Source organism: Leopardus geoffroyi, chromosome C2 (genome assembly GCF_018350155.1).
Source record: "Leopardus geoffroyi isolate Oge1 chromosome C2, O.geoffroyi_Oge1_pat1.0, whole genome shotgun sequence".
In the NCBI taxonomy this organism is placed as follows: domain Eukaryota; kingdom Metazoa; phylum Chordata; class Mammalia; order Carnivora; family Felidae; genus Leopardus; species Leopardus geoffroyi.
The window spans coordinates 88,200,284-88,218,807 of NC_059333.1; the positions used below are offsets into that span (position 1 = coordinate 88,200,284).

At 37.9% G+C, this 18,524-nt stretch overlaps 1 protein-coding gene across 2 annotated transcripts in view; it reads right to left on the reverse strand.

The window, feature by feature from the left end:
• Window positions 1–18,524, reverse strand: part of KCNMB2 (potassium calcium-activated channel subfamily M regulatory beta subunit 2) — a 237,676-nt gene that overhangs the window by 19,109 nt on the left and 200,043 nt on the right. For both annotated transcript variants that reach the window (XM_045502919.1, XM_045502918.1), the window contains one exon: window positions 15,533–15,655. In XM_045502919.1, coding sequence (XP_045358875.1) covers window positions 15,533–15,588 — 56 coding nt within the window. In that variant the 5' untranslated portion in view covers window positions 15,589–15,655. The remainder of the gene's footprint in view (window positions 1–15,532; window positions 15,656–18,524) is intronic.

An 18,524-nucleotide genomic window follows, 5' to 3' on the forward strand; every position in this document is an offset into this window, starting at 1 on the left:
CTTTCCTTGGGGCCCATGTCTGGTTGTAAGCACCTTTTTCCTCCTCTTAAATCTGAAGAAAGAAAGCACTTCCTTCAACTCTTAAAAGAATGCTTTTGGATTTGCCATTTAACCTCCAGCTGATCGTTATTGATCGTTTTATACTCTCTGAATACCTAATGGAGCATTAATTCAAATAAACGGCAGTATACCTCAGAAATCTATCAACTTAATACCTTATTTCCCTTCAGTAGTAATAGACAAAAATTATTTTGGTTAACATTTTTCTCAAGTTTAGGGTAGCTTAGGGCGCTGTTGGCTTGAGATTTATAAGCAGTATGAAAATGTGGAGTAGTGACCCAGTCTTTTTTCTCATAGATGTAAACACTTGAGTGAGTTTTGAAAAATGTCAGTCAAGGGCCAGACTGCATAACTTTGACTACTTTTATTAGTATTTTTAAAAAATTTTTACAGCAGAAACATAGAGTAAGACGGGACATAAGACTGGACCAAACTGGCCCCTGTGTTCAAAATCTGATTTCCCTGCTGACTACCTGTGTGATCAATGCAAGTTCCTCATCCTTTCTGATTCCCAGTTTCCTGCATAGTGGGAATAATGTTTAACTGCATTGTAATGTTTAAATGAAATGACACAAGTAAATCATCCAAGAGAATGACTGATGTGAAGCATTTAAACAAGTGCTCCCACTGGAAAATGGGGTGGGAAGCTATAGTTCCGTGACAGGTGCATCAAAGTATCCTAAAATTGCTACAATCTTCCAAGGAATTTCTAAAGGACAGAATGGCAGGGAAATGAATAATGTAGAAAGCTTATGAGCAGAAGACTGGATTTGAAAGAAGATCTGGAAGAGAAGACAAAAAAGAAGAAATTGCTGGGGTGCTGGATGCTTGGAGAGATATGTGAGAAGTATAGGATTTGGTAAAGCAGGTGACTGGGGAAGGAGCATCTCAGGACTTCCTTTAGTTTCGATTCTGAGAAGCAAGTTTTGGATTGCAGGGGTCCAGGAGTACGGGTATTGTTGTTGGCCTTTAGGGTCTTTCAAATAGAAAGCTGAAAATGGAGACAGAAACTCTTAGAGCTTTTTTTTTTTTTTTTTTTTTTTTTTTTTTAGCTTCAGGCAAAAAAGCCAATATACATAACTTCAGATTTTCCTTAAAAATTTTTATCACTAGTCATTCTTGTTGCTTGGAAAAGAAACCAGAGTGAAATCCAGAATGGAACTTTGCAGGGCAAGGAAGAGATGCCTGTTACTTGTACAATTGTGTATATATTCAGGGCTTCTATTTAGGTTTGTGCTCCAGGATGGCCTTACTGATATTGATGGCTGGCATCCTTTTTGGTTGGCTAGTTCATTCTGGACTGGTTGTTAGATATTTTGATTCTCTGTGGAAGTGTGAAAACATGTATTAGCTTAATATATTTCCAGAAGGTTTTAGGGTAGAGTATTTCTTAATTTAGTTATTGGAGTATGAAATTAACCAATTAGCTTATTATTATTTAAAGTTCTTTTCATGAAGTAGTTTATACAAATCTTAATCTTTCCTTAAAGAGTGGGCCCATTGTAGTAGGAGAATCATAGCTAAATAGAAGCCATATTTCTGTGGTTTTGTCCTTCTTGGCTCCCCTCCACCCTCCCTCACTCTGGGCTGCTCATTATCATCATCGCCAGAAGCCTGAGAGTTCATATCTTTCTTTATTCTCCAGTTCCCAAGTCTAGTGCCCCCAGACTAGCTGCTGTGCTTTAGACTTCCATAGACTGGCCACCGCCCACCTTCTAAGTTTCTCCATTTGTTTCCTGAGATTTCCTTTGGAAAATATAAGACTTATATAAAAGCTCTTTAAACTTGACTCTTTATTAACTTGATTAAAAAAAATCTTTTCCCATTAGCAGCTAAAGCCAGTAGTAAGCAGGAAGAAACTGAGTGACTTCAAAGACCTGTTGTAGGAGCACGTGGGCGGCTCAGTTGGTTAAGCATCTGACTCTTGATTTTGGCTCAGGTCATGATCTCACAGTTTGTGAGTTTGAGCCCCGCATCAGGCTCTGTGGTGCTGGCACCAAAACTGCTTGGGATTCTCTCTCTGCCCCTCCCCTGCTTGTGCTCTCTCTCTCTCTCTCTCTCTCTCAAAATAAATAAATAAACTTAAAAAATAGACCTGTTGTAAAAGTAATGTGATGTTACTAGGCTATTATTTATCAAAATGTATTTAATTCTGATGGCTGCCTTTACAATTTGCATTTCCTGCAGAGGGAAGCCAGCAAAGAGAAAGCAGTAGTCTGACGGTTCCAGAGGATTAGGCTGTCACTCCACATCACTTATGTCAGCCCATATCCGTGAAAGATGCAGTGTAATCAGTCAGTTATGTCACCAGAACAAGAAGCATATAAAAGTGATTCAAATGAGTAATTTAAAAACAAATCACAGTTGGAAATGGGTGACAAATGATCTTCATATGCTTTGGAATTTCTAACGATGGAAAATGGTTGGTTTCCACAGAGGCCAAAGATATTTGGGAAATTAGGATATTACTCAGCCAAAAGAAAGTGGATGAGTCGAGTGGGACATACTCATGAAATTTATCAGTAAATTATTATTGAATTCATGGATAAATTAAGGAATGAATAATTTGGAAAAACAAGAATTCAGTTTAAGTCCACAAATTTATCTCAAGTGCTGGAAGTCTCTATTTCCTGGGGATATGGCCCCTGCCTAAGAAAGTCATAAAAATAAATATCAACAAAGGGTAGTGAATTCAATGATGGAGCGATTCACAGAGTGAGTACAGAAGGGAAGTAAGTTCTCTAGCCTGGAGGGAGCAGGACAGGAAGCAATAGGCGTTAAGGTTAGGGAAGGCTTCCTGGAGGTAATGTCTTAAGCAGAATCTTCAAGATTGAATCAGAGTTAACCAAATAAGACAGGGACTCTAGGGTATTTCAAACAGAAGGAATCACATGAAGGAAGGGATGAAGATTTGGAACTGCAAGGCGACTGTCAAAAACTACAAGCATTTTACTATTACATGAGTGTGGGACAGGGGATATGGGGCAGGTGAGTTTGGAAAGGCACTAGGTCATGAAGTGTTTTGTAAATCCTTCTAAAGAGCTTGGCCTTTATCCTGTAGTTAACGGGAAGCAGTCAAAGAGTGACATAATCAAAATTGAGTTTCAGAATGATCACTTTGGCTACAGTGTGGAGATTAGATTAGAAATAGAACAAAACAAATCAGAAAGAATTAGGAAATTGTTACTGTAGTGTTGGCAAAGGGTGATAAAGCCTGGATATAGGATTGAAGTAGGATAGATGGAGAGAAAAGGATGTATGGAGAAATATGTAGAGGTAAAACTTTAGGGTTTGATGATTGATAGAATGTAGAGGATGATGAGGAATTCAGAGGAAGGATGTAGATTAGATTTAGGCCCAAGTACTTGGCTTGGATCAGTGGGGATTGGTAGAATGTGTTAAAACTGGGATTCTTCTGTTGTTACTCTTCAGGGTCCCAAAGAATGGACTTTTGCTGCCCTGGCTAAGAAGGGAGAGGCTGAGGGTGCATCACAGATTCTCCCACAAGCATGGTGTCCTGAGCTCAGGCAAGGAGTGACTAATCTGACTGATGAGATGGACCAGAGCATGACAGTCATGGGCCAGGTCTATCTTTTGGGTGACTTTGAATGTCATTGTTCATGTATGGCACAATTTTTTAAAAATCCTTTTGGACTTGTCTGTGTTCAGGCCTGGGGTGCCTTGACTTTCCTATCTCCAGGTAGTAAGCCCCAGTGGGGGAGGGCAGTATCCATAGCCGAAACCAAGTGGTCAGTTAGGTGGGCTCTTTCATGCCAAGCTGTCTTCAGTGCTATGTTTCTGGCTTCATACCAGGAAAGCTTGTACTTTGGAAATTACTGTGCCAGCACTAACAGAGCTGGTATTTCATCTCCCTTTGGTTCTTTGCATTTATTCTCTATGAATCTACCTGACAGGGGGCAGAGGAGAAATAAGGGAATGAAGGCCAGTACAGTTCAATGAAGTACAGTCTTGGGAGGAAGAATCAGTATGGAGCAGGACTACAAATTCAGTTTTGAACATGTGCGATGTCCAACAACAGTAGGTATAGAGCAGGAACTTGGATTTCTTAAAAAAAAATTTTTTTTAATGTTCAATTTTGAGAGAGAGAGTGAGAGAGCAAGTGCATTAGTGGAGGTGGGGCAGAGAGAGAGGGAGAGAGAGAGAAGCCCAAGCAGGCCCCACACTGTCAGTGCAGAGCCTGATGTGGGGCTTGAAACTACAAACCATGAGATCATGACCTAAGCCAAAATGAAGAGTTGGATACTTAACCAACTGAGCCATCCAGGTGCTCCAGGAATTTGGATTTCTAAGCTTGGTGCAGATCTAGCCTTGGTGTGTTCTGGAAAAGCAGTACATTTGAGCTCTGTTGAGGCAGTCGTGGCTTCAGGATGAACTATGAATCAATATAGTGGATATAAGTCAACATTTATAGATGTTGACAGAACAAATAGTAGATAATGTATAGACTTTACTACGTGTGCAGGGGGCATTCTGTCCAAATCTTTTTGGTGAATGGGCATTATTAATAAAGGTACAAGGCAAATCCAAGTACAACAAAAGTCTCATAATTAATCTACAAGGCAAATCCAAGTATAATAAAATATCTTGCATAAAAAAGGATTTTCAATTATCCAATAAAGCTTCCTTCCCCCCCCCCCCCAACAGTAGTCAGCACAATATAATTTTATTTCAAACTCCATATTTGGATAGTTTCTTAAAGTTTGATATTAGGACTGAGGCTATAGTTCATAAGCAAATTATTTACAAGGCTATCTATATACAAACATGGATATAAAGAGTAAAATGTGTAAGATTTTTCTCCCTAGCCTTCCCTATTTAAATTCAGATTCTCCTGATAGTTAGCTTGCCAGGAGAAAATATTCAGGTTAAGGCAGGGTAAAGATTATTTATTAATTCATTTGTTTGTCAATATTTTTAAGTCCTCATCAGATGAAATATATGTTGCTGAGTTCTGGGGATACAAAGTGAGTAAGGCATGTCCTGTGGGGCTGGGTAAGAGACCACTGAAATTGATTTGAGAGGAATACAGAAGAGAAGCAAGTCAGTGTGCTGCAGCCATTTGCCAAAGGACCAGTTAGTGAACAGCTCATTCACCAAGAGCCAATCTACTGAAGGATCAGTTTGCTAAATGAATAGTTTGCCTACTTTATCACATTTACACACTTAACAAAGACTTTTTAAAGGAGTATTATCTTAAGTATGGTAAATGAATACGGATACCTTTTTGTTATGGATATTTTAAGAACACATTCAATCAAAAAGTAAATTCTTCTTGTGAATATATTCTTTTTAGCAGCTTTGTAAGATCTCTTTGATTTTTTTTTTAAAGCTAAGCTTCCTAGGGAGACTGTCTTTTTATAAATATATTCTTATGAATATATTCATAGATATATCTTTCTTGACTACGTGTGTGAATATATTCTTCTAATAGATATAACAAAAATTGGCATTTGATTTGGAAGAATCTCAGTTTATATTAATTTTTTCAAAACCTTTTTAGAGTCATTGCTATTTTGCTAACATTTTAGCATCATTGGTATTCTTATGACAAATTTCATGTTGACTACTTTGATTTGTTAACTTTATCAATTAACCAAATTTCTTTTAACTATTTATAAGGTTATGGTAGTTAATTTTGGACAGAAATTTTAACAGCTTTTTGAAGATTTTTTGAAGTTGAAAAGTTTTTATTTTGTCCTTATGACATCATCTTACAAAATGTTTAATTTGTCTCTGCTCTGGTCCTGTTATTGCAACAGGAGGCATCTGGGTAAAAATGGTGGGACCCTCTGCTGGGGGAAAATTGAAGAGGAGAAATCAGCATATGGCACAGATTGGCAGTCTGCTAACCTGTAGAACTATGTAGGATTACATTGAGCATACTAAGTTTTTGGTACGTAGCTAAATTTGAGAAACTCATTTTTGGGGGGGGGGTGGTGAGTAGTGGTCTCAGGCAAATTGGCTATCACTGTGTTGGGTATTGCTTGAGCTGGGCATTCAGCAGATTGACGGTAGATAAATGATACTAGGGCTATGATTAATAAGCATGAAGGTGGTGTAGAAGTGTGCCAGTTGAAGGCCATAACTTGATTTCATTGGCTATGGTTAAGGGTCCTATAGCAGACTGAACTGAGTCTCTGATGAACAAACAATTTAGAAAGAGAAGAATATCTAGCAGAATATGACAGAATAGGAGTAGTTGAGAATAGTTGGATTCTAGGATCTGGTGGGTGGGGGATGGCAGGCAGCAAGCTGGTTAGGTAGGCAGGGGCCGTAGGTAAAGGATCTTGTGTGTCTTCTTAAGTCAGAAGAACCATTAAAAGAATTTAAAGAATGAAATGATATAATCTTATTTGTACTTTAGGAAGATCACTCAAGTTAGTGTGGTTGATTATTTAGAAAAGTTTAAGTCTGGAGGTAGAGGCTGATTCCGGAACTCTCCCAGTGTTTCAGGGGTTAGATAAAGAGGAACTGGAAAAAAAAAAAAAAAAAAAAAAAGCAGTGGCAGAGGAGATGAAAATTTAGATCTGAGCATCATTGGTTTCCAGAACAAGTAACACCATGGATTTTAATGAGATTTTCTCATCAGAGAAACAAAAGACAGTGAGGGTACTGGATGGAACAGAGAGGGCAAGAAGACAGATCTGCAAAGGGTATGGAATGTGTGAAAGGTGAGGGGGCCTGGAGGGTGTGGGAAAGATATGAATAAAAGTAAACAATTATGTGTATCTGAAGTTACTTGGGGGGGGATACTTAAGAAACTCATACATAATACTTAACATACTGAATATTTATATTTATGTCTTTCTGGTTTAACGAATACTGAGCTGCTTAACAGTGAGAGCCAGACCACATTCATCTTTGTAGGCTCGGTCTCTTGGATTTATTAGGGTCACAAAATATATTCCTTTTATGTGGGCTAGATATGGCTACAATATGCTTAGATTGTGAGGTAGCCAGCATTAGGAAGCTAAATGACCAATGGAAACCAACTAAATTAGGGAAACACGGCTAGAGCAGGCTCCTGTCTTCCTTTTTCTGTCAGTGTCCATTGGACTCTACCACCAACAAATTTAGTATTACTTCCAGAAAGACTTCAAACTTTTGAGACACTAAGAGCTCTCATTTCCAGACTTCAAGGAAAAGACTCTTCTGTTACATCCTTTTGGGGATGAACCTATGGGGCAGTGGATGGCTGAGGGTCAGGTGAGCTGAAATGAGCAGAGTTGCTATATATTTCTGTTCCAGGAACACAAAAACTGTTATCTCATATGGCAGAGCTGGGAGTGGCATTGATTAAAACAGTCATTGAGGTGGATGAAGCTAGAATGCGTTATGCTAAGTGAAATAAGTCAATCAGAGAAAGCCAAATGCCATACGATTTCACTCATATGTAGAATTTAAGAAACAAAACAGATGAACATATGGGAAGGGGGGGAGAGAAAGGAGGGGAATAAACCACAAGAGACTCTTAATGATAGAGAACAAACTATGTGTCGACAGAGGGAGGTGGGTGGGAGGTGAGCTAGACAGGTGATGGGTACAAAGAAGGGCACTTGTGATGAGCACTGGGTATTGTATGTAAGTGATGAATCACTGAATTCTACTCCTGAAACCAATATTTCACCATATGTTAACTCACTAAAATTTAAATTAAAAAAAGAAAAAAGAAATAAACTTTAAAGGAAAACAGAACAAAACAAAAAAACCAGCCATTTTTCTGCCTTTTGTCCATCAAAGCCTTCCATGTTTTTGAGATGTGCTTCTTCATATGTATATCCTCTTTTTCTATTACTTCCACACTTCATGTTTTCTTTTCCTTGAGCTAATAGGTGTGTGTGTGTGTGTGTGTGTGTGTGTACACATATAAATTTAATTATTCTGTTTCCAATCTTTTAAAGTACATTCCATTGGGAGAAATGTGCTTTGAGTTTGGGAACAAATGGTAGTCACATTTAATATAGTCATTAACAAGAGAGGTTTTGTCCATGAGCCTACTGTTATTGTAAACTTATTAATCCACAGGACTTGCCAGGAAGTCTTGAAATATTATTTTATGAGTAATAGACAAAGGATGAAAGCAAAATGATGGAGATAAAAGTAGGAGTTATTTCTTTTTAGTCCTGCCTTTAACTTACCAGATCACACAATTTCCCAGTGGTATCTTAATTTTTAATTCTTAATTTTTAATCATATTGTAGCCACTTAATTTTATTTTTTACCTGATCTATTAGCATATTGGAATTGATTAAAAACTCATTAGTGAAAAATAGAAGGAAAGAAAATTATGTGAATCATTCAGCTAAGGTAGGGTAACCTGATAGCCTAAAGAGTCTTTGAGAAGTACTGCTTTTTACATTGACTACATTATTTGGCACTAGTGCAATAATGGTAAAAATAAGTAACAAATAATAACTAGAATGACTCTATACATGGAGATAAAAATAGAGTTACAAAGAACTCATGGGTCATAGAATAAAACATGATAAAGTAGGACATATTTAGGACTGAATAATAACAAAACACTAAAGAGCAACTAATGGGTTGTGACTAAAGCAATACCTACATTAAATATATTAAATGTAAATACATACATTAAATAAGCAATACATTAAATGCTTGTATTAGGTAAGAAAGGAGCCTAAAAATTAATGTGGTAGACATCTAACTTAGGGAGTTATAAAAAGATTAAGAAAATATATTAAAAGAAAATGCAAGAAGGAAATAATAAATAATAGAAGATAAATTATATTAAAGGATCAATGAATTCAAAATTAATTTTTTGAAAAGACTAATGAAATATACAACCTCTGACAAGACTGATCAAGAATAAAATAGAGAAGGGCCAAATAAATATTAAGAATTAAAAAACCATAAATACAGATACAACATGGATTAGAAAGATAATAGAGGATATTTAAAGCAACTTTATAGCAAGACATTTGAAAACTCTGAAATACATAATTTAATGAAATATACAGTAAATTCTTTTAAATATAGAACTTACTGAAATGGATTCAGAAATAACTAGAAAATCTGAATAGTTCTAAATCATTAAAAAATTGAATCATAAAATTTAAATATCCTCATAATGGAAATCATTCTGGAGTATAGAAAAAGATGGAATGCTATCCAACCTATTTATGAGGTTAGCAAATTTTGATGCCAAAAGCAAATCATACAACACAAAGAGGAGAGTAATGGACCAATTTCATTCATAAACATAAATGCAAACATTTAAAAAACAAATTAGCTCACTAAATCTAGCAATATATAAAAGTGAAAACACATCATTCTCAATTTGGGGTTATCCCAGGAATATGATGTTGGTCATCATTTGATTATCAATGTAATGTATAAACATATTAAAGGGTTACCATTATATGAAGAGAAACATATTTGATAATAATTAACATCCATTCATGATAAAAACTTTTACAAAATTAGAAATAAAAATATTTTTTTAAATGTTTATTTATTTTTGAGAGAGTGCAAGTGAGGGAGGGGCCAAGGGGGTAGGTATGTAGGACCCGAAGCAGGCTCTGCGCTGACAGCAGTAAGCAGGGTGTGGGGCTTGAACTCACAAACTGCAGGATCATAACCTAAACTGAAGTTGGATGCTCAACTGACTGAACCACCCAGGTGCCCCAGGAATAGAAACATTCTTAATGTGATGAAATAGAGGAAATATAGTAAACCTGATACTTAATGGTGAAATGTTTATGAGCAGGAACAAAGCAAAGATATTCACTATTATCTGTTTTATTTGTGGTTTACTGGCTGTATAATATGGCAAGAAAAATAAATGAATGGTATATTTATTGATAAAAAAAGAAGCAAAAATGTATTATTCACTAACGATATGATTGTGAAGAAAATGCAAAAGAATCTATGGATAAATTATTAAAATTAATTAGAAAATTAGTATAGTTGAGGGGCGCCTGGGTGGCTCAGTCGGTTAAGCGTCCGACTTCGGCTCAGGTCACGATCTCGCAGTCCGTGAGTTCGAGCCCCGCTTCGGGCTCTGGACTGATGGCTCAGAGCCTGGAGCCTGCTTCCGATTCTGTGTCTCCCTCTCTTTCTGCCCCTGCCCCGTTCATGCTCTGTCTCTGTCTGTCTCAAAAATAAATAAAACGGTATAAAAAAAAGTTAAAAAAAAAAAAGAAAATTAGTATAGTTGAAAAAAGTTGATATATTTGCTTTTCCACATGCCTGTAAAAGCAGAAAATATAATTTATATTTATTCATTTTGTTTTTGAAAATATAATTTAAACATTAAAAAATCAAAATACTTAGGAATAAATCTAATGAGCTATGTGCAAGTTCTCTTTGGAGTATCTATGAAGTTTTATTGGGAGATATTAGGGAACACAAATCAATGTAGAGATTAATCATATTCAGTGAAAGACTTGATGACATAAAGTTGCAAATTTGCCATAAATTAATTAATGGATTTCATAAAATTCCAATAAAATTTCAAGAACTTCAATAAAAATTTCAAGCGGGGTAGGTATGACTTGACAAGCTGATTCTAAAATTTATATGGAAGTACAAACATCTAGGGATAGCAAATCCACTTCTGATTATAAAAGAACAAGGTGGGCAACTTGTCCTGTCAGATACCAAGATTTTTACAATGCAAAAGTTTGTAAGCTCAAGGGTGGTGTCTGTTTGAGGTAGACAGAGTTGACCAGTGAAACAAAATGGAGATCCAAGAACATATCCATGCATGTGTGGAAACCTGATATATGATACATGTGTGCTTTTAGATCACTGGGAAAAGGATATTCTATCTAAGAAAAGGTGCTGGGCCATTTGGTTATCCATAAAGAAAAAAAATTGGATGTCTACTTCACAAAACACAAAAGTCAACTTCAGATGATTGAAGACTAAATTGTGAAAGGCACACCTACAAAATATTAAGGAAACTGAACTTGGAGTAGGAAGGGATTTTAAAATGTTCAAAAAAATGCTAACACATTAAAATAAGAACATATATTTATGACAAGACATCATAAACAGGGTGAGGACAAACTGGGAGAAGCTATTTGCACACAATAAACAGCAAAAGGGTTAATGTAAATTTTTACAAAGAATTTCTACAAGTCAATAAAAAGACAATCCAGTAGAAAACTTGACTTAGTATTTGAACAGGCACTTCACAGAAAAGAACAAAGGAAACAGGCTCAATCTTATTAGTAATCCGAGAAATGGGAATCGAAGTCATAGTGCCCTCTGGATTGGTGAAAATTAAAAATCTGAAAACCTGGGGCATGTGGGTGGTTCAGTCAATTAAGCATCGGACTTGATTTTGGCTCAAGTCATGAGCTCGCAATTCATTGAGCTTGGGCTCTGTGCTGACAGTGCAAAGCCTGCTTGGGATTCTCTCTCTCCTTCTCTCTCTGTCCCTCCCCTGCTCATGCTCTCTCTCTGTCTCTCAAAATAAGTAAATAAACTTAAAAAACAAAGTCTGAAAACCCTATGTAAGGTTGTAGAGCAATGAAATGACATTAATGGCTGCTGTGGAAAGCAATGGCATTACCTGGTAGAGTAGAAGCTGTACATACGTTTGAACTAAATATACCCGTTAGGTACATATCCTAAGAAATATTTGTACAAAGTGTACAAGAAGACATGGACAAGAGGGATTATAGCAGCATTGTTGGTACAAAAAGAACTAGAAATGATGCAAATGTCTATTAGCAATAGACTGGATGAATAAATGGTAGTATATTCATATCAGAGCAGACTACACAGCAGAGAAAATGAGATGTAGCTACCCACATTGGCACTGATAAATCATAGAAACATAATGTTTGGTGAAAAAAGTTTCAGAATAATTCATAAGGCACGATTCCATTGATATAAAGCCTCCAAACATTCAGAAGTAAACAATACATTGTTTAAAGATTCCAATGTGATAAACTCCTGAAGAAAAAGCAAGGGGATGACAAACAGAACATTCAGGATGGTGGTTATCTCTGGGTAGGGAGGAGGGTGCTATTAGGGAAGCATCCACAAGGGCTTCAAAAATTCTGATTGCTTTATTTTTTAACCTTAATGAAGGGTGCTCAGATGCTTATTATAACATCATCTTTTGTGTGTTAACATGATGAATATTCCTTTATATCAGTTCACTATTTAGTAAAAACAACCCAAAGAATATTTGATAAAAGCTTGGCTGTACTGTCCTTAGCCGATAACCTCTCTTTCCTTTAAATTCTGAATTAGTTATTGTTGATGTTGTTTTATTCTGCTGCCTGAAATTTTGGGATTAAACTAAGCTCACCTAACCAAGAAGTTTGTTCAGAGATGAAAAAAGTATTCCTTCATAGTGCTGGTGCGTGGAATGGGGGATAAGGATAGAAACCAGTATTTTGCATAGAGCAGATGATCAGAACAAGGACTGGCTTTGATTTAAACAGATGGGAAAAAAATGCAAAATTGACTTTAACTTCCCTTGAGCCATAAGACATTTGGTTTCAGGATTTGGGGTGAACTTTTCCTTCTCTTTGGTTGCTCTGCCTTTCTGTAAGCTATTTCCTGATGTTCCGCCTCTTGAGGAATCCCAGGGAAGCCAGTGCCCTAACAAGTTTGGCTGTGGTCTCTCGAAGAGGGCACACGGAGTGGAGCTGAGGAGTTTTGGCTGCCTGGCCCTGGGATCGCTGCAGGAGCCTGGCACACAAAGGCCAGCTTTGCAGAATAAGAAAGTGGAGGTGGAACCGTTGCCAGCAGGGCTGGGCAGTGCTGCCAGACAACCTACTTCATTTATTTCCAAGTAATTAACTTGAGGACCTTAATGATCTAGATTCATTATCAGCCATCATCACCTTCATTACCACCATGATTACTGCCACTAAGAGCATCTTAAGCAGCACAATAGACGCTGTTCCAAATCAGTTTTAAAATCAGAGTCTTATCCTGCAGGAGTCTGTGAATTAGGCAGTGAAGAGGAAGGTGTGGTCAAGGCAGAGGTAAAGACAAATGAACCAACATCAAACTAAGGATACTGGCTTAGTGGCAGATTCCGTTGCTGGGTTCGTTGGCTGTTTTTCCATTTGTCTTTGACTTTTAAGGCTAAAACCGTGCAGATTGATTTCATAGCCCTTGGCATTCCTATCCCATAAATAAAGCTTGCTGAAAATTATTTCTTATAGTCAATAGTTTAATTATTTTAAATCTTATAGTTATTGAAATCATAACTTGAAAATAAAAAAATGAAAGTAGTAATTTAAGAGTTTCATATAATTTTAATGGTGTAGAATATGAAGCTAATTATTGGCTCCCTTTAACTGCACAAACATTGCCAACATATCATATCCACATGTTTACTGTCTCCTTTGATATGCGATTTTCAGCTGTGTTTTAATACAGTCTCCCCCGCTGCGGGCTTGGCTGTTCATTGCTGTTCCAAATGTCTCATGTTTGAAAGAGCCGATGGAAGCTCTGGGTGCAGGGGAGAGAATATGACCTTGAGTTCAAATTCTGATTCCATCACTGGCCAGTCGTTGGACCCTTGGAAGTTATTTAAAAATCTCTGAGCCTCAGCTTCCTCATCTGTAAAATGGGCACAATCATCTCTATCTTATAAATTAAGAGGGCAGTTTATATAAAACATATAGTGCATAGTAATTTCTTCTCTGGTGTTAAACTTTTTGTAAAAATGCGTTATATATATATACACACTTAATTAAATTATTCGATGAGAATAAATAAAAGGTGAAATAAGTCACGCTTCACCTTCTCTGGTGAAGCCTTCAAAATCTCAGACAGGCTGGCCATTGAAAGTCACAATATTGCTCTAGAGCAGCACAATCTCTGCCATTTCTCACTATCACTGTCAGGGAATTTTTTTTTTAAGGAAACGAGATTATATGCAAAATATGGAATTTTCAAATGACACACTGAGTTTTAGTCTTACAGTAAAGATCTTGCTAAAAAATGATTCACTTACTTGGATTGAAAGCAAATGAAAAATAACTTGATTAAGCACTGAGAAAAAGCACGTGGAAACCTACAGATGAACAAACATAGCGAATTTTCAGTCCATCTTCTTGTGCTGTGTTGAGCACTAGGACTTTGTTCAAACACTAGTTGCCTCTGGGCTGTAATTTTACCTAAACATCATATCATTATTTTTCCCATAATTAAGATAGTATAACATATTACAAAGCATTTAGAAAATGGAGAAGTAAAAAACATGTTTTTCCTTCCAGGCTTTTTCCTGTGTGTGTGTGTGTGTGTGTGTGTGTGTGTAGATACACACACACGTATAGTGGCTGCAATCATAGATTGTATGCAATTTTTCAACTTGATTTTTCAGTTAATATGATGTCAAAGTATTTTTAAGTGCTAAGTGATATATTGCATTTCATGATTTATTTAACAGGTTTTCTGTTGTGAATACTAATGTCGCTTCCAAGTTTTTTGCCATAATATATAGTTACTGCGAAGAACAATTTTGCTTTTGGAATTTTTCAAAGGATTTCCTCTGTAGGGTAATACAGACTTTAAAAGGAAAAATGAAAGTACCAGCTCTCAAAACTGCATTCAAGTCAACCTCCTTCAGGTCCTTCCTGTGTCCAGCACCATTTATCAGGTCTGGTTTCTGTCAGCTTCTGCAGGCAGATGAGCCTTGCTTAAGTTGCAATATGCTGGTGTAGGTAGTTGGGTTTCCAACTCCACCAAACCCAAGTAATAGTATAAGGTCAACGAGGAAAAGAGAGAAGCGGCAGAAAATAAACGGAGAGAAAGCAAATACTTAAAAATGGCCAGAGAATTTTATGAATGGATGTGCTCCCTAAACACAAGTGGGAGAGCTAGATTGAGGTGTGAAATTGTCATTTTGTCTTTTATTTACATTGTCTCTGCCTTTCAATCTTTCTTCTCATTCCTCCACTCCTCCCCTACCCCATGCTACTTCTTCTTCTAAGGACTTTGAGGGCTGCGTGGGCTTGTCCATCCTCTTTTCACCCTCTCATAGTTTCTGCTTTCCTTCCTTGCCATATGTCTTTGAAAGGCAATTTTCATCACTTTAGTTCAGTATTTATTGAGAATTTACTATGTGCCAGGAACAGTGGTAGGTGCTGGGGATTCACTGTGAACTACAAAGTCTGTGCTGGTCAAGAGGATGGTGGGAGGCTCTGATTGAATGGATATTCTGAAAGCAGAGCTGAAGCTAGCTAAGTGATGAATAGGTATGTATGTTCATGGATGAAGGGCATCTATGACAGGGAATAGCCTTTGCAAAGCCATGCGGTGGGAGGGAGCACTGAGAGTGCAAGGCGGTGGGCCAGAATGTCAGAAACCCTACTCCCTCAATGTAGTGCCCGTTCCTCATTAACACTTGCCAAACATGAAGCTCAGTTGCCTCTTGCTTTCCTACTGGCGCTCTGTCTGGGTAGTTGGGTTAAATGATTCTGAAAAGCCCCCGGAGTCCCCAGTAATTTACCTTTTCTCATCGTGTCTGTAAGATGAAGAGGTCCGGCCACTGGTCCATATAAACATCTTAGAGGATGTTGGTCCAGGGGCTGTTTTCCTTACAGTGGAAGTCCTGGAGGAATGGCGAAAAGACCTAGAAGGGGAACACACTGAAGTTAAATCCATTACCTTGAGTGTGGGGAACTCTGTATCAGTAGCAACCAATAGCTTCGGTGGATCGACTCTCTTAAATAAGGCCAGGTTTCTGTTGCTATAGGGCAGTGGTTCTCAACCTTGGCTGCATATGAAAATCAATTGGGAATCTTTTAAAAACCAGATCCCTTCCTCAGAAATATGCATTCAATTTTTAAAAAGGTTCCTTGTTTCTAATGCACTGCTAGGGTGGAGAGCCACAGCCGAGCCACTGCCGTAGGGAAACCTGGTTAATTGATGTTAACATCATATTCCTTCTCCACAAATCTAATTTTGGTATGGTTTCACACTCTTTGGTACACTCTATTTTGGTTCAGATTTTGATACTAAAATTCTATTTCTCCTTTCCTATTTAAACTCTTTTCCTTGATGTTGACAGATGTGCATATTGGATGACAAAACATCATCTTTTATTTTTATTTTTTATTTTAAAAAAATTTTAGTGTTTATTTTTGAGAGACAGAGAGAGAGACAGACAAAACACAAGTGGGGGAGGAGCAGAGAGAGAGGGAGACACAGAATCCGAAGCAGGCTCCAGGCTCTGAGCTGACAGCACAGAGCCCCACGTAGGGCTCGAACTCACGGACAGTGAGATCATGACTGGGGCTGAAGTTGGAGGCTCAACTGACTGAGTCACGAGGGGCCCCAAAACATCATCTTTTAAATCTGCTCTGCTGTTGCCAAAGCTGTGGGTGCATTCTGTGGTGTTTGAGTCTCTGAGAAAATCACAGCAGCAGGAGCAGAAGCAGATACTCTCTGGTTCCTAGAGGCTAGGTTTATAGGATCAAGAGTCAGGATGTTAGACGAATGTTGTGTTCTCTTGGTTAGAATTTGGCTTAGGGGTAAGTTTTTTCATCTCTAAGCATGACACTGAAAGCAGTTAGCTATTATTATTTGTTTTCTGCATAATAGTCACTTTCTAGGGATTTAGAAATATGAAACATAGAACTCTTAATCACATATAAAAGTTAAAATAATATTGAGCAAATAGAACAAAGGAAGGAAGGAAAGTGATTCCTTCATGACGTACAGCACTTATGACTTCATTTTTTTGGTTGAGTACTATTTTAATGGGAGGCATGAGACTGGAAATATTAGCTATTATATGATATATTAGCTACTACATGCCAGGCACTTTGCATATATTATTTATTCATATATCTTGAGATGTATATTCATATATCCACCTTGTGCTTATATAATGAAAACTGCAAGGTGGATGGTGCTATTATTTCCAGATTACAAATGATACTTCCAGGAGATTGAAATATTTGCTCAGATTTAGAAAAAGTGAAGCCATGCTTCAAAACCAATGTCTGCTTGCCTCAAATTCTCATGTTCTCTGAAGAAAGACATATTATGATCTCAGCCCAGTGAATCTCAAACTGTAATGTGCTTGTGAATTACCTGGGGGTTTTACAACAATGTGGATTCTGATTTGGTGGGGTCTGGGGTAGGGCCTGAGTTTTTGCATTAATACGGTCTCAGGTGATGCTGTTGTTGAATGTCTTCAGAAAATACTGAGCAGCAAGGGCTCAGAGCATGTACTTAGAGTCAGTGGTTTGTTAGAGGCCCAATTTTGTCACTGTATAACTGTGTGGCCTTAGGAAAGTCACTTAATTTTGCTAGGGCTTGGTTGTTTTTTTTTTTTTTTTTTTTTTTTAATTTTCCCAATGTACGGGGCGCCTGGGTGGCGCAGTCGGTTAAGCGTCCGACTTCAGCCAGGTCACGATCTCGCGGTCCGTGGGTTCGAGCCCCGCGTCGGGCTCTGGGCTGATGGCTCAGAGCCTGGAGCCTGTTTCCGATTCTGTGTCTCCCTCTCTCTCTGCCCCTCCCCCGTTCATGCTCTGTCTCTCTCTGTCCCAAAAATAAATAAACGTTGAAAAAAAAATTTTTTTTAATTTTCCCAATGTTTATTTATTTTTGAGAGACAGAGAGAGACAGAGCTTGAGTAGGGAAGGGGCAGAGAGAGAGAGGGAGACACAGAATCCAAAGCAGGCTCCAGACTCCAAGCCACCAGCACAGAGCCTGATGCAGGGCTCAAACCCATGAACCGTGAGATCATGACATGAGCTGAAGTTGGATGCTTAACACACTGAGCCACCCAAGTGTCCCAGGGCTTGATTGTTTTTAATCTGTAACATAGAAAGTTTGAAATAGAGAACCTTTATGATCGCTCTTAGGTCCAACATTTTGTGATTCAGTAAATGGTAGAAGGAATCCAAGCATATTCAAGTCATTGTGTACTGCCTTTCTGGGTCTAGGTCCTGGAATAGATCTCCTTCTGCAACTCTGGGGCCAGCATCCAAGAAGGAACAGAGGCCATGGAGATAGCAGGGGTTTGGTAACCAGTATAGATGAAGAAAGGATACACCTGAATGGAAGTCCTTAACAGTTTTAGAAAGGCTTAGAAGTTGAATCTGGTAGCTATTAAAAAAAATGTTTATTTATTTATAAAGTTTTTCTAAATGTTTATTTGTTTTTGAGACAGAGTGAGACAGAATGTGAGCAGGAGAGGGGCAGACACAGAATCCGAAGCAGGCTTCAGACTCTGAGCTATCAGCACAGAGCCCCTCATAGCTCAAACCCATGAAGTGTGAGATCATGACCTGAGTTGAAGTCAGACACTTAACTGACTGAGCCACCTAGTTGCCCCTATTTATTTTTGAAAGAGAGAGAGAGAGAGAGAGAGAGAGAGAGAGAACGCATGTGGGGGTGGGGAGAGGCAGAGAGAGAGGGAGACAGAGGATCCAATGTGGGCTTTGCGCTGTGAGCAGAGAGCCCTACACAGGGCTTGAACTCAAGAACCA